Source organism: Grampus griseus, assembly GCF_964374135.1.
Source record: "Grampus griseus genome assembly, chromosome: 14".
NCBI classification, from domain to species: Eukaryota; Metazoa; Chordata; class Mammalia; order Artiodactyla; family Delphinidae; genus Grampus; species Grampus griseus.
The window spans coordinates 66462984-66478024 of record NC_139008.1 but is presented as its reverse complement, the minus strand read 5'-3'; the positions used below and the strand labels follow the sequence as shown (position 1 = coordinate 66478024).

Here is a 15041-nt window from a genome sequence, read left to right as displayed (position 1 = left end):
TCCGGCTCGGGATGCTCCCTCAGCAAATGAGCAGATGTTGCTTGGCGTGTTACTGTTCAGGAGAAGAACTTACAAGGCACTAGTGGGACAAATGGCTGGACCACGGTGGAGAAGGGGGCCAGAATCTCTACCTCCCTGGGTAGATAAGTGTAGCCTGGAGGTTTGTTCACCATGGAGATTCCCAGGCCCCACCCTCAGGGCTTGGGATCCTGTAGGAGGGCGTCAGGTCCCGGGAATCAGGGATGAAAATTCCCACCTGAAGGGACTCTTGTGGGAGGCCCGAGGACACACAGGTAAAACAATTCTTAGAAATAGATGTTGCTGGAGAAAAAGTTCTGGCTTTGGGTTTAATCCCTGGGTGACCTGAGCAGGTCACTTTCTCTCTTTGATCCTCAGTTTCCTCATCTGTACAATGCAGGTGACATTCCCACCCTCCCGGGGTTCCTGGGAGGATTTCGCCACACAGGACCCAGATGCTGCCTGGACAGGGGGTGCTCCTTAGTGACGGTTCCTATCCCACACCCTGGGGATTCAGAGTGACAGAGACCCCTTAAAGCTTTAGGCCCAGGAGCCAAGGGGCCCATGAGCGAGGTGGCTGTGGCCTGGAGGCTGCTGGCTGCATTTGGCAGGAGCCAGACCCCAGCGCTGTAACAGTGACCTCATGGCTGACAGCATTTGTTTGTGCTTTGGGGATTTGCCCTGGTTTCCAGAAGCTGCAGCTGCTTCACCTCCTGTAGTATCTCAGCCCCCCAACCTTGGGGGTAGTTGGAAGGATCATGAGGGGATCAAATGCGACAGGCAGGTGGGGCCCCGTGAGCCCCTGACACAGTGAGCCCACTGTTGCACTTATTTTTAATACTCTTATTATTGATATTAATATAATGTGTCTTCAGGCTTCAGGCCAACAGCGGCTCAGACTGAGAGCAAGACTCCAGAGTTGACCCACCTGCTTTCAGACCTTGGTTCTGTAGCTTCCTGGCTGTGTGGCCTCAGGCAAATGACCTTTTCTTTCTGAGCCTCAGGGTGGGGATGATATTCAAAGCACGTTCCCAGGGGATGAAAGGCATGTGGTGGGTGCATGGGGAGCGACAGCTGATTCTGCCTGATTACCTGGGAGAGCCAGGGGGCCCAGGACCACTGAGGCTCAGAGAGAGAAAGGGAGAGGCGCAGGCAACCAGGCTCCTGCCCTCCAGGCATGCATGCTCTTTGCTCTGTGGACCTCCATCAGGGGCACAGGGCTCTGTGGGGATCTGAGATTAAGGGCTCTTTTGTCCACACTGGAATTCTGTAAGCTGCCTGGGGCTAGGCCTTCTTAACAGAGCACCCCTGGGGGTAGAAAGCAGTTGGAGAAGGGGGTTCCATGGATGATGGGGCAGAAGGCAACTGGGGACTCACGGAAGGGATGAAATCCATAGAGTCACTCATGAACCCAAGAGGATCCAGGAATCCACATGGATCATGACTTCTTGGTGGGGAGTGGGTCACCTGCCCAGGTCAAGGCCATGGTGGGGACGGAGTGAACCCCAGGTGGAGAGGAGCTGGCCCAGGTGGGAGCATAGTTAGGAGAGAAGCCCCCACTCCTCCCAGCAGCTGATCCCGCATCCCAGTCAGGGACACAGCCCTCTCTGGACATCTGGGGGTGTGGGCAGTTGGGGGGAGCACCCCCCGCCAAACTAGGGCATGTGCAGCTCCCCATGTTTCAGTCATTCACTCCTTCATTCCCCTCTCTTTTTGCTTGCTGGGGTCTTGGATTTGTTTGTTCATCCAACAAGCATTTATTAGGCACTTAGTGTGTGCCAGACCCTGCGAGATATGAAGGAGCCCCGGCATGGCCTGGGGCCTGGACCTCTGTGCTCTACCACTCCTGCCCCCAGGGGCTACGCAGATGAATGAATGAATAAATGAATGAATGAATGGAGTATTGGTCAGGACAGGGACTCACTGGGTGACCTAATAGCCTAAAACCTGGGACCTGGGGCTGAACACCCAGACACTAAACTCAAGAGTGAGGTTGTGGGGTGTTGGGCCAACCTGGATTAAAATCAGTGCACAGAGGTGAAGCAGTAATCTTGACAATGCATTAAAAATCATACTTTCGAGCACCTGCTATGTTCCAGCCACCAGCCCAAGCACTATGTCTTTTTTTTTAATTTTTGAATTTTATTTTATTTATTTTTTTTACAGCAGGTTCTTGTTAGTTATCTATTTTATACACATCAGTGTATACATGTCAATCCCAATCTCCCAGTTCATCCCACCACCACCCCACCCCACCCCCCGCCGCTTTCCCCGCTTGGTGTCCATACATTTGTCGTCAACATCTGTGTCTCTATTTCTGCCCTGCAAACCGGTTCATCTGTGCCATTTTTCTAGGTTCCACATATACGCGTTAACATACGATATTTGTTTTTCTCTTTCTGACTTACTTCACTCTGTATGACAGTCTCTAGATCCATCCACATCTCTACAAATGACCCAATTTCATTCCTTTTTATGGCTGAGTAATATTCCATTGTAATATATGTACCACGTCCTCTTTATCCATTCGTCTGTCCATGGGCGTTTAGGTTGCTTCCATGACCTGGCTATTGTAAGTGGTGCTGCAATGAACATTGGGGTGCATGTGTCTTTTTGAATTATGGTTTTCTCTGGGTATATGCCCAGTAGTGGGATTCCAAGCGCTATGTCTTTTATTCCTCACAGCAGGCCTCGTGACTAGGCTATATCAACACCCTTTTACTGATGACGAAACCGAGACTTCAAATGGTTAAATAACCTGTCCTGGGTCACACACCCAGTGAGGGCTGGAATCAGGCTTGAATCTAGTCTTCCCACCTGCGAAGTCCTCGTTCTGCTGGTGAGGGATTGCTCCCCCCACTTTGTGGATGAGGAGGGTTTGGTGGCCTAGAGAGACTGTGGGAGGAGCCTCGTGGGCCAGCTTCCAGCTGTCCTAGGAGGTCTTCAGGGGGCTGAGAGAGGCAGTGGGCAACGGAGGGAGGAGGGGGAGGCAGGGCTCGATTTCCTTTCTGGCCGTTGTTCTTCCTGGCCTGCCTTGCACACTGCCAAGGGGTCCGTGCCGAGTTGGGCCTGGGCCCGCAGAAGGCAGAGCCAGGGAGGGCCCTCTTCCCTTCCGGCAGGGAGGAGGTGCCACAGCCATTTCCGAGACTGGCAGGCACGAGGCACTGGGCTGTCTGCCCCACACATACCTCTTGCTGGCAAAGCCCTCACACCCCTTGTGGAGCCTGGGCCACGCTGGCCCTTCAGCCAAAGCCCCTGAGCTCCCTCCAGCTTGGCCCACACTAGCTCTGTTTGACTCTGAGCAAGTCATTTGCCCTCTGAGCCTCAGTTTCCTTGCCAGTAAAATGGGGGCAGAGTTGGGGTGAAGAGGAATGAATCTGGCACATAGCAGGTATTCAACAAATGCTAGTACTTAGTCCACTTGGGGATGGGGGCTAGTTGTGATTTACCAGCTCAGAAGGGCCTTCCTCATCCCCAGAGAAGAGACCCCCTTTCCTACCTTTCACCCCAGCCAGCAGGGGACAGGACAGAAGGGTCCTCAAGGAAACGGCGTGCTCTTGCAGCAGAGTCCTGGAACCGGGATTGGAGTTTGCAGCTCCATTAACTCCTTCTGTAGGGATGACTTGGACATCTGCCCAGCCTTTGTCACTGGGGGCATGTTCTGTATCCCAGACAACTGGAAATAGGCCTCATGGTCTGTGTCACACTGTGACCCCCAGCAAGTCATGCCCGCTCTGGGCTCAGCGCCTCCCAACAGCAGCTACCACTTACCCAACGCTCACTGTGCAGGCACTCAGCCAGGCCTTTGTGCAATAGCTGATTCAGTCCTCCTGTCGGCCCGTGAGGTTGGTGCTGTTATTATTGCACCCATTTTGTAGTTAAAGGAAAGACCCAGAGTAGGGAAATAATTTGCCCAGGAACGTATGCTGGTCACTGGCAGAGATGGGGTTCAGATGTCTCTGGGGATGCCCATCTTGCTCTGGGTTTCACCTCTCTTTAAAATGATCTTCTTGGAGGGTAGTGGTGGTGGGATGAACTGGGAGATAGGGACTGACATATATACACTAATTTGTATAAAGTAGATAACTAATAAGAACCCGCTGTATGAAAATAAATAAATAAAATTAAATTAAAAAAAATAAATAAAACGATCTTCTGGCCCTGTCTTAAGCTCTGGTGAGAACTGGGCAAGAGGGTGGACAGGAGAGGCTTTTGGAAGCATCAAAAGGCTCAGATAAAAGTAAAGGCATTGCTAAGAACAGGCTTTCTGGGAGCTGAACTATGATGTGGACATGGGAAACACAGGGTGCCTGGGTTTGGGTTTTGGTTCTACCACTTCCTGGCTGTGCAACCCTTGGTGAGTTACTTGACCTCTCTGTGCCTCAGTTTCCTCTTCTGTAAGTGGGGGTGATGAGAGTACCTGCCTACGCTGGGGTTGCTCTGTGGTAGAGGTAGGATGGCCTGCTCATGCCCTGCTCATCACCCACCTTTGCTCAGGTCTCTAAGGACATCTCCGTGCGGCTGCATAAAGAGCTCGAGGCGGTGGAGAAGAAACGGGCGAGGCTGGAGGAGGAGAATGAGGAGCTTCGGCAGCGGCTCATTGAGACCGAGCTGGCCAAGCAGGTGCTGCAGACAGAGCTGGAGCGGCCGAGAGAGGTGAGGCCCCCGTCCACCCCGGCAGGGCCAGGCCTGGGCTGGGCAGGCATGTGCCAACCCCATCCAGCCAGTGTCTCTGAGCCTCTGTCTCTGCACAGTTATGCCTCCCTGGCAGAGCTGTCTATTCATTCACTTCTCCAGCACGCGCTCCCTGAGCACCTACTGTGTTCACTGTGTGCTGGATACTAAGGACACAGGGGTGCGTGAGAGACACCTGGTTCCTGTCCTCCAGGAGCCCACAGGCTAACGAAGGAGACAGTCAGCCATCAAAGGACCACAGCTGGGAGAGGATTGCCTGAGAAAACATGCAACAGTGCTGAGCAGGGGACCCAGCCCTCTGTGCCTCAGTTTCCTCATGTATAAAATGGGATAGTAATACTTCAAATCATTGCAAGGACTAAGTGGTATAGATTTTGTGGACACGCTTTAGGGACTGCCTGGCATTGCCACTCGGTATAAAGTCACTGCCGGGTCTGGGCAGCCTCTGGCTGGTGTCTCAACACATTTCCAGGACACAGATGCTTTTCTTTTTTTAAATTTAATTAATTAATTTATTTTGGCTATGTTGGGTCTTCGTTGCTGCACTCGGACTTTCTCTAGTTGCGGCGAATGAGGGCTACTCTTCATGGCAGTGCGCGGGCTTTTCATTGCGGTGGCTTCTCTTGTTGAAGAGCACGGGCTCTAGAGCGCATGGGCTTCAGTAGTTGTGGCTCGCGGGCTCTAGAGCGCAGGCTCAGTAGTTGTGGCGCACAGGCTTAGTTGCTCCGCGGCATGTGGGATCTTCCCGGACCAGGGCTTGAACCCTTGTCCCCTGCATTGGCAGGCGGATTCTTAACCACTGCGCCACCAGGGAAGCCCCAGATGCTTCTTGAGTGTGACCCCAGGCACCAACTTCTCTGTCTTTGGTCATGAGAGTCCTTCCACCTGGCATCCCATTCTTCCTTCTGCTGTGTGTTAGGTGTACAGCATGTTAAACACCATGCTAGACACTTTCCATGATTTTCAGAAAGGCCTGATGAGGTTGTGATTGTACCAGTTTTATGGATGAAAACACAGCCCTGAGGGAGGGAGCGATGTCCTCCAGGTCACGTAGGGCCCAGTGGGCTGTGCAGATTGGAAACCATCAGCCCAGGTGATGCCTAAGGGCTGGAATCCTCCAGAATCCAGGGGTCTGTGTCCCAGGCGGCCCCGGTGCCTTCTGCCCCCAGAGGCACAGCTGGGCCTCAGCTGTCTGGCTGCGCATGAGGCATGCTAGGATCGAACGTTGTTCCGGGGCACAGTTCTCACCTTCCCAAGGGCAGGCGTGCCAGCATTCCAGGACAGACACCACAGGCCTGAGGCCATAACAATCCTTCTGCTGCCCTCCCCACTGGGTGTGTTGGTGTGACGTGCCAAAGGCTCCTCGGTGTGGAGATGGGAGGTGTTTGCTACTCAGGGCTGCCCAGGGCTCCTGCCCTCCATGGCCTGGCCAATAACAGGGAACCATCTTCACACATCTCATCGCCGCCACCCTTGATAGTGAAAAGGAGAGACAGTTTCAGAAGGTGCCTTGGATGTCAGCCTGTTCCCATTGTAAAGGAGAGGGAACAGAGGTCCAGAGAGGGAGAGCCTGCCTGAGCTCACCCAGCCTTTCCTTGCCTGAGATGGGGCTGAGACCCTGAAGCCACCTCCCCTAAGTTTCAGTTTCTTCATCTGTGACATCAGGATAATAACAGTACCCAGTTTATGAAGTTGTTCATGATCATTCATAAGATTGGGTAACCATAAAACACTGTGAAGAAGTTAAAAAGAATAAGGTAGTATAGCAGTTCCTGAGAAAGTTAAACAGAATTTCCAAATAAGCCAATTCCACTTCTGGGTATATAGCAAAATTGAAAGCCGGGACACGAACAGATATTTGTACCCTCATGTTCATAGCAGCATTATTCACGGTAGCCAGAAGGTGTAAGCAACCCCAATGTCCATCAATGAACCAACAGAAATGTAGTATATACCTACAATGTATGTATAATCTTAAGCAGGAACGTGATTCTGAAACAGGCTACAACGTGGGTGAACCTCGAGGACACTGTGCTCAGTAAACTAAGCCAGACACAACAGGACAAGTATTATATGATTCCACTCAGATGAGATACTGAGAGTAGTCAAATTCATAGAGACAGAAAGTAGGTTAGAGGTTACCAGAGCCTGGAGGGAGGAGGGTATAGGGAGATACTGTTTAATAGGGACAGCATTTCAGTTTGGGATGATGACGACGTTCTGGAGGTGAATGGCGATAATGCCACTGGATCGTACCCTTGAAAATGGCTAAAAATAGCAGATCTTATGTTATGTATATTTTACTGCCATCAAAAAGAAAAAAATGGTTAAAATAGTAAATTTTATATTAGGTGTACTTTCCCACGATTTAAGAAAAAAGGCAGATACATATGCACTGATGTGGAAAGATCTCTAAGATACATTGTTAAGCGGGGAGAGAAAGCTATAGAACCATACGTATTGTGCAATCCCACTAATTATTTTGGAAAGTCATACAGAATGAACTGATTTTGAAGCATGTGTCTATATGTGCAAATGCATAGGCTGGAGGAAAGTCTGGAGGAAAACCCACTGAACTGAGGCATTAGAAATGGTAGGAGATGGTAGGCAGTGGCTTTTGCTTTTTATTCTATGATTGCTGTATTTAGGGGTTTTTGGGGGGGGCGCGTGGTTATTATTAGTGAACTTTTAAATAAAGTCAAGCATGTAAAGAGCCCTTTGTGGTGCCTGGCACACAGTTGGTGCTCAGGAAACACTGGTTCACTTCCTCTTGAAGGCCACGTCAGTGAGGCTGGCCTAGCCCTCCCTGATGTGCCCCTCAGTGTCTTAGGATCTGCGGAAGGAGGCGTGGCCCTGTGTTTATTTGCTGATTGCCCTCTCTCCTCCCTCTCCTTCCTGATATGGTTTCTATGGAGACGAGGGTCCCTTAGCAATTCTTCTGCCAGAGCTGTTCCAGTCCCATCATCGAGATCTGCCTTTGCCATGCTGACAGGTTGCTGTGGCGATGCTGTCACCCGGCTGGGAACAGGAGCCCCTGGCCTGAGCTGATGTGGTTGCTATGGAGATGGCTCTTCGCTAGAGAGAAGGGAGGGTGGCCTGCCCCAGCTGTGTTCTGCAGTGGCACCGTTGCCAGCTGGGCTGCAGCTCAAAAATCGTAACACGAGCCACCGCCACCCCCAATCCAGTATCATTCCCCGTCTTTCTATTTTAGGCAGAAAGCCAATCTCAGTGTCGATGGGATTTATTATAACATAGCTGCTGTGTCTGAGTGCTTGCTCTGTGCCAGGCACTACACTAAGCATTTTATGTGTGTCTTCACGTTGTGTAGCCAGCAGCCTCCCAAGGTACATCGTGATTTTGTCCCCATTTTATTTTATTTTGTTTATTTATTTTTTTGGCTGCGTCACACAGCTTGCGGGACCAGGGATTGAACCCAGGTCCTCAGCAGTGAAAGCATGGACTTGCTGTATATAGATGGGACAGGGGAAAGACAAGGATGGAATCCTAACCCAGGACTCCCCATCTCCCAAAGCCACACTGACTCTTACGGTGATGCCCGTGCCCTCCTTGCCCCATCCAGGGGCCTTCCTAGAACCCAGCTGTGTTTTGGAACCTCTGAAGAGGCCACTCACTCCAACGAGTACTTCCTTCTCTGGCCCAGGCTTCTTGGCCCGATTCCCACTCTCATGGGGGAGGAAGGGCACTCACCATAGTATCAGTTCACCTGGGTTCAAATCTCAGTTCTGCTGGCGTTGTCATCTGATGCAGCCTGGCCGTGGCCTGTGTGCTGCAGGGCAAACTCGAACTTGGAGTTACACGGGCCTGAGTTTGAATCCTGGCTTTGCCACTTATTTGCAAATAACTGTAGTGTTGGGCAAATCATGTAACCGCTCCAGTGTTCAGTTTGTTCCTTTATAAAATGGGAATATGGGGACTTCCCTGGTGGTCTGTGGGTAAGACTCCACGCTCCCAATGCAAGGGACCCAGGTTCGATCCCTGGTCGGGAAACTGGATCCCGCATGCATACTGCAACTCAGAGTCCGCATGCTGCAACTAAAGATACCACGTGCTGCAACTAAGACCCAGCACAGCCAAAATAAATAAATGATAAATTTTTTTTAAATGGGGGGCTTCCCTGGTGGCACAGTGGTTGAGAGTCCGCCTGCTGATGCAGGGGACACGGGTTCGTGCCCCGGTCCGGGAAGATCCCACATGCCGCGGAGCGGCTGGGCCCGTGAGCCATGGCCACTGAGCCTGTGCGTCCGGAGCCTGTGCTCCGCAACGGGAGAGGCCACAGCAGTGGGAGGCCCGCGTACCGCAAAAAAAAAAAAAAACGTGAATCCCTACATCTCAGAGGTGTTTATGAGAATTAATCAAGACAAGCAGGTAAAATGCTTAGTGGAGAATAAGAACTCGGTAAATACTGGTTATCAGTGTCATCACCTGTGGGCCTTAGTTCAATACATATCCTTCTGCTGCCTCTAGCAAGGAGCTCTCCATATCTAACTGCCAGGTGCCCGTGGAAGGAGCAGTTAGGCAGCAAATCAACGCCTGCACTTGGCAGCGTCTGCCCCTGTACTTTGATTTGGGGTCCGTGTCAAACCACTCTGTTTCCTCCACTCAAATGGTCTCCCTCAGCCCGGAGCCACACCGACTCTCTAGCTGCTTCAGCCACTTTGGAGGAAGAATTCCTCAGTCTTTGAGATGCACCCCTACCCCAGGCTCCCCCCTGGAGTAAAGCTGGTACACACAGCACAGTCTGTGTTTTCAGTGAGACCTTTTCAAACATCCCCTCTAAATTGGATGAAAATCTACCCAACTGTTTTGGCAGAAGGCTTGTTTTATTCCTTGAAGGTTGGTCTTTGTTTCCTGGCAGCATGGAAGCATGGAAGGTGTTAGAAGACAGGGGGCCTCTCCAGAGCTGTGCTCAGGCAGCCTGTCCGTGTGGGCTGGAGGGGCGGAAGTACCCTCTTCTAATCTCCTGGAGAAGGGCAAGGAGGGCAGAGCTTCTGCTCCTACTAGGAGCCGTTAGACCAAGGATGCTTAGAGGCACCGCCCCGGCTGCTCAAAAGCGGCCTTGTGAGTTGCTGGTGGGTGGGGAAGCCCCTGCTGCGTGCCAGGCCAAGGACTGTGCCCTCGGGGTCCGGCACTTGTGACTGGCATTCTTGTTGGTGCCCGGGTGCTGTCCTGCCCTGCCCCAGCCCGCCCACCTGAGGCCCAGGGCCAGAGCATCTGCCCCTGGGGGCTTGACAGAGGGGCTGTGACGGGCCTTGGCTCCCTGAGGGGCAATGCGGTCCCCCAGGCCGCCTGGCCAGCTGCTGCCCTGCAGAGAGGAGGAAGGTCTTTGTGCTCTGTGAGCCTGCCTTGTTTTCCCTCCAGAGCCGCAGAGCAGTGTGGGAGCCCAAATGGCTTAGATGAGGTGGGGGGCAGGGACAGGGGCAGTTCCATCCAGAAAAGGCTGGAACCACTTTGGTCCTGAAAAGGTTTGCTGCTTCAGCCCCTCTTCTCTGCCCACTGCCCTCCCTTTCTGGTGGGCACTCAGAACTCACCCTCTGAAAATGTGTTGGAATGGTGTTCATGACTTTTCTTGGGGAAGTACATTTTAAAAACATTTTACTATAACTTTCCCCTCCCACCCAACAGGTAATATATGCGTAGTAGAGAAAGACTAGGAAATACAAGTAAGCCATAAGGAGAAAAAGTTTCACCCAGTATTCAGAGGGAGTTCCTCCGAGTAATTACCAAATTACTATTTGGGTGGGAGTACTTCCCAGTATGTTGTACTTCCAATACGTTTTTCTACGTATGCGCACACACATATTGAAATGTATATATGCATTTTTTTTTACTAAAAAAGCAATATAAGCTCAGTGAAGCAAAAATTTCATTACAAAAACATCTAAATGCATGCCTAGCATACCTCTAAGGGTGGACACATCAGACTCTGGTTGCACTGCTTGCCTCGGGCAAGAGAGCTGGTCACAGGGTTCACTGTGTTCCTTTTTGGTTTGTTTCTTTTTTTTGTTTTTTTTTGCGGTACGCGGGCCTCTCACTGCCGTGGCCTCTCCCGTTGCGGAGCACAGGCTCCGGACGCGCAGGCTCAGTGGCCATGGCTCACGGGCCCAGCCGCTCTGCGGCTTGTGGGATCTTCCCAGACCGGGGCACGAACCCGTGTCCCCTGCATCGGCAGGCGGACCCTCAACCACTGCGCCACCAGGTGAAGCCCCCTTTTTGGGTTTTTTGAAGTTTGAAGTATGTGAGTGTGTCCTCCAAAATGTAAGAAATAATAATGATACATAAAATAAAAGAAGAAAGGCTCCCCTAACCACTTCCCTCAATTCGAAGCCTGACTCAGCCTAACCTGTGATTTGGTTTGGTTTGTGTCTTTTCAGGCCTTTCTCTGTGCTTATGTGATGTATATTCCTCTATGTATTTTTTTTCATAAAGATGGGATTATGTTACATGCACAGTTTCTGTAACATACAGAATAATATAGCATGAACACAGACTGTCTTTTTAAAGGCTGGATGTTTTGGGGTTTTCTTCTGCTTTAAGGTGCTTATTATAAAAGTCAAAGATCACAGAGTCGAGTAAACATAGGAAGGAAAGTCTAAAAGAACACCATCTATTTCAGTATTTTAAACACAGAGCCAGAGATCTAGAAGGAGCTCCAGCTGACCCTCAGCTGTGGTCACCCTCAGGAGGAGAAGGGATGGAGGTGTAAACAGGGGGGCTTTTGCTTCGTCAGAACAGTACAGATTTACAGTGAGAATGTGTCTTTATATATTAATTTATTTTTTAAAATATTGTATAATTTTTAAAAACTTTAAAGAGAAAACGCTGGAGGACCAAGTCTTCCCTCCTGAAAAAATGTGGGGGAAGAAAAGTGCAAAGTGCAAGTTCCCTGTACTCTCATCGTTATTAGCCTGGTGCTTGTTCTTTAGACCATATTCCCCCACCATGCACATGTGCACACGTGTATACACACACACACACGTCTTATCTTTATAAAAATGGTAACATGTTCTGGCTTTTTTTTAAATAACAGCTTTACTGAGATGTAATTCACATACCATATAGTTTGCTTTTTAAAGGATACAGTTCAGTGGTTTTTAGAATACTCAGAGTTTACAGCCATCACCACTCTCTAATTCCAGGACATTTTCCTCGCCCTAGAAAGAAACCCCAAGTCACTCCCCATTCCCTCTTCCTCTTCCTCCCTGGCAGCCACTCATCTACTTTCTGCCTTTGTGGCTTTGCCTCCTCTCAACACTTCATGTAAATGGATTCATACGCTGTGTGGCTTTTTGTGGCGGGCTTCTCTCACTCAGCATGTTTTCAAGCATGTTGTAGCATCGAGCAAGGCTTCATTCTCTTCCGTGGCTGATACTGCCTTGTGTGGCTCTGCCACGTTTTGTTCATCCATTCATCAGTCGGTGGACGTTAGGGTTGCGGGTTTTGTTTTGCAGTTAGTTTCCTTTCGCTCACCAAGCTGTCTCAGAGATTTTACCATGTCCGTGAATCTCACCCTCCCTCTGTCCTTTTTCATGGCTTTAGGCTTTGTGCTATCTCACTCCTTTATATGTGATGGCTGGGACCTCTCAGTGCCCCTGGAGACCCCTGGTTCCCCTTACTGTCACCCCACTTCCCTCCTCCAGAAAGTCTACAGTGGTCACCTAATCCATGGCTCAGTTGTGTATTGATAGATGATGAAATGGAGTTTCAGAGAGAGGAAGGGGTTCACCCAGGATCATAAACTCAGTGCTGACGGGGTCCCAGCTGAGGTCACAGCCCCTCCCATCAGCTTGTGATGGGCAGGCCCAGATCTGCAAGCCTGACCACCTGACTCCTGGGCCCCCACCTCACCACTCCAGCAGGGGTCTCTGAGCATCCCCTTCCCAGGCCCCTTTTGTAGGAGGGGGTCTTTGGGGAAGGACTTGTTTTGTGGCCCTCACCCCTGCCTTCCGTACTCTTTCCTCCTTGCCTGGCAAGATCCTCCATCAGTCCTTCTCAAATACTGGCTCCCTGCTCTTGGCACCCAGCGTCTGAAATATCAGCCTCTGCCTTCTTGCCTCATTTGCATTTCAAAAGGTCTCTTTAGGAATTGATTCGGCTCTAAGATGAACTTAAGAGCCTGTCTGGGGTTCATCTCCCTGGCTCTGTGGTTCCAAGCTTAGCTGCACATTAGAATCACCTTGGAAGCTATTTAAAAATACTGATGCCTGGGACCTACCCAGACCAATGATGTGAGACTCTCTGGGGTTGGGACCTTGGGCATCTTTTTTTTCTTTTTAAGTTTCCCTAGGTAATTCTGACGTGCACCCAGGTTGAGAACCACTGTGCTGGCTCCACTCTGTCCCTTGTCCAAGAAGGCACATTTTCTCCTTCCAGGTCTTTGGAGCTAGAACAAGAGCTCTGTCAAGAACTGGTCCCAGGGACTTCCCTGGCGGTCCAGTGGTTAAGACTTCACCTTCCAATGCAGGAGGTGCAGGTTCGATCCCTGGTCCGGGAACTAAGATCCCACATGCCTCATGGCCAAAAAACAAAACATAAAACAGAAGCAATATTGTAACAAATTCAATAAAGACATAAAAAAAAAAAAAAGAACTGGTTCCAGGTCAGCTCTGGTTTTGCTGTGGGACCTCTCTCTAGCCTTCAGTAAACTGGGGGCTTAGATTAGATCAGTGGTTCTCACCTTCAGCGACTGGGTGTGAGACGTGGGGGACCAGGAGCCCATGTATTTGGACTACCTGGGAGCATGCTTGACAATTACCTGCCTGACTTGAAAAGTCAAATGTAACCCAAGGGTGATTTTATATGCCACTAACATGAATCACCCCTCTCTTGGGAAGAAGTGTTCAGTGGACTCATGCATCTGAGTGACTTTTTTAAACGTTGAGAAAGTTCAGAAATGATTTTTATAACAATTCCTCAAATTCCCCTCCACTGGGCTTGTGCCATTTTGCATTCTTGCCAGTGAAATATGAGTGATCCTGTTTCTCCATAGTTTCATCAATAGAATGTGTTGTCAGGTGTTTGGATTTTTGCCAATCTGATAGGTGAGAAATTGTATCTCAGTATAGTTTTAATTCACATTTCTCTACCATGATTAGGGTTGAGCATCTTCCTATGGTTGGAGCCATCTATCTTTTTTTGCATGTGAACCGGTTTTCATATCTCTAGCCCGTTTTTCTATAGGTGTGTTGGATTTTTTCCTCTATTTTGTGAATCTCTTTACATATTTAAGATATTAACCCTTTGTCAGTGTAATACATTGCAAATATTTTTTCCCAGTTAATTATTTCTATTTTTGCTTTTCTTCGGGTATTTTTTTTCCCATGTCGAATTTGCTTATCTAATCAAATGTATCTATTTCTTCCCCTATTGCTTCTGTAGTTTTGCATCATGATGATTATTATAGGCTTATTTTGCTTTAATCTGCATGAAAACCTACCATTTAAATTGTAAAAAATGATCAGTTCCTCGTCATTTCTAAGCGTCTTGTGTAGTTATGATCTGTTTTACCATATTCATTTTGTTTATTAGTATCCATGCTGAATTAAAGTCCTCATTAGGACGTCAGTTCCATGAGCTCAGGATTCCCCCTGAGATGGAGATTTGCATTCAAGAGGCTTCTGGAAACGTCCCCTTGGAATAACACCATCAGGGATCGAGGCAGAGGGAGAAGCTGAGCTGCAGAGCATTCACACCAATGGCCTCAGCTGATCCCATGGGGAGCTCTGGAGCTGAAGTGGGAAGGGGGCACGGACCAGTCACTGGATGTGGGTTCCCCGCCCCCCCAGTACCCCCACCCAGGGAGGGCACATGACCTTGGATGAGGTGGTTGCCCTCAGCCAATGGCCATCGCTGGGGGAAGGACTCAACTTCGAGGTCTTAGCCAGGGGAATGCGTGCCCCAGTCCTAAAGGCATAACACTCCAGCATCCCCCTCAAGTACCCTGTCTGTCATGGTCCCTGCTGTATTCTTCATGCCTAACTATGCCTGGCACGTGATAGGTGCTCAGGGAGTCTTTGGTGAATGAATGAAAGACAAACAAGAACAGAAACCCAGATTTCTGGGTCTTGGGCTCAACCCAACTGGATCACAATTTCAGGGTGAGAGAGGGGAGGAACCCTGGGCAGGTGGGTTCAGAATCGTCTCAAGTGCTTCTGTCCTGTTCCCCATTTGCAACCCACTGGGTGGTCTTGAGACTTCTCTGGCTCAGCAGTTGATGCTGGTCAAGGCTGGACATGGCTGGGCTGCGCTGGCCAGGGAGGGCAGGGGCCCTCAGCGGAACCCTAGGCACTGTGACTGCTCTTTGGATGTGC

The 15041-nt window shown here is 50.1% G+C and overlaps 1 protein-coding gene across 1 annotated transcript in view; it reads left to right on the top strand.

Moving 5' to 3' along the window:
* MTCL2 (microtubule crosslinking factor 2) overlaps nt 1-15041 on the top strand; it is a gene marked incomplete at its 5' end in the record, with an annotated part of 65486 nt that overhangs the window by 23366 nt on the left and 27079 nt on the right. The window contains one exon of the mRNA XM_082669489.1: nt 4516-4674. Within this exon, the coding sequence (XP_082525615.1) occupies nt 4516-4674 (159 nt within the window). The remainder of the gene's footprint in view (nt 1-4515; nt 4675-15041) is intronic.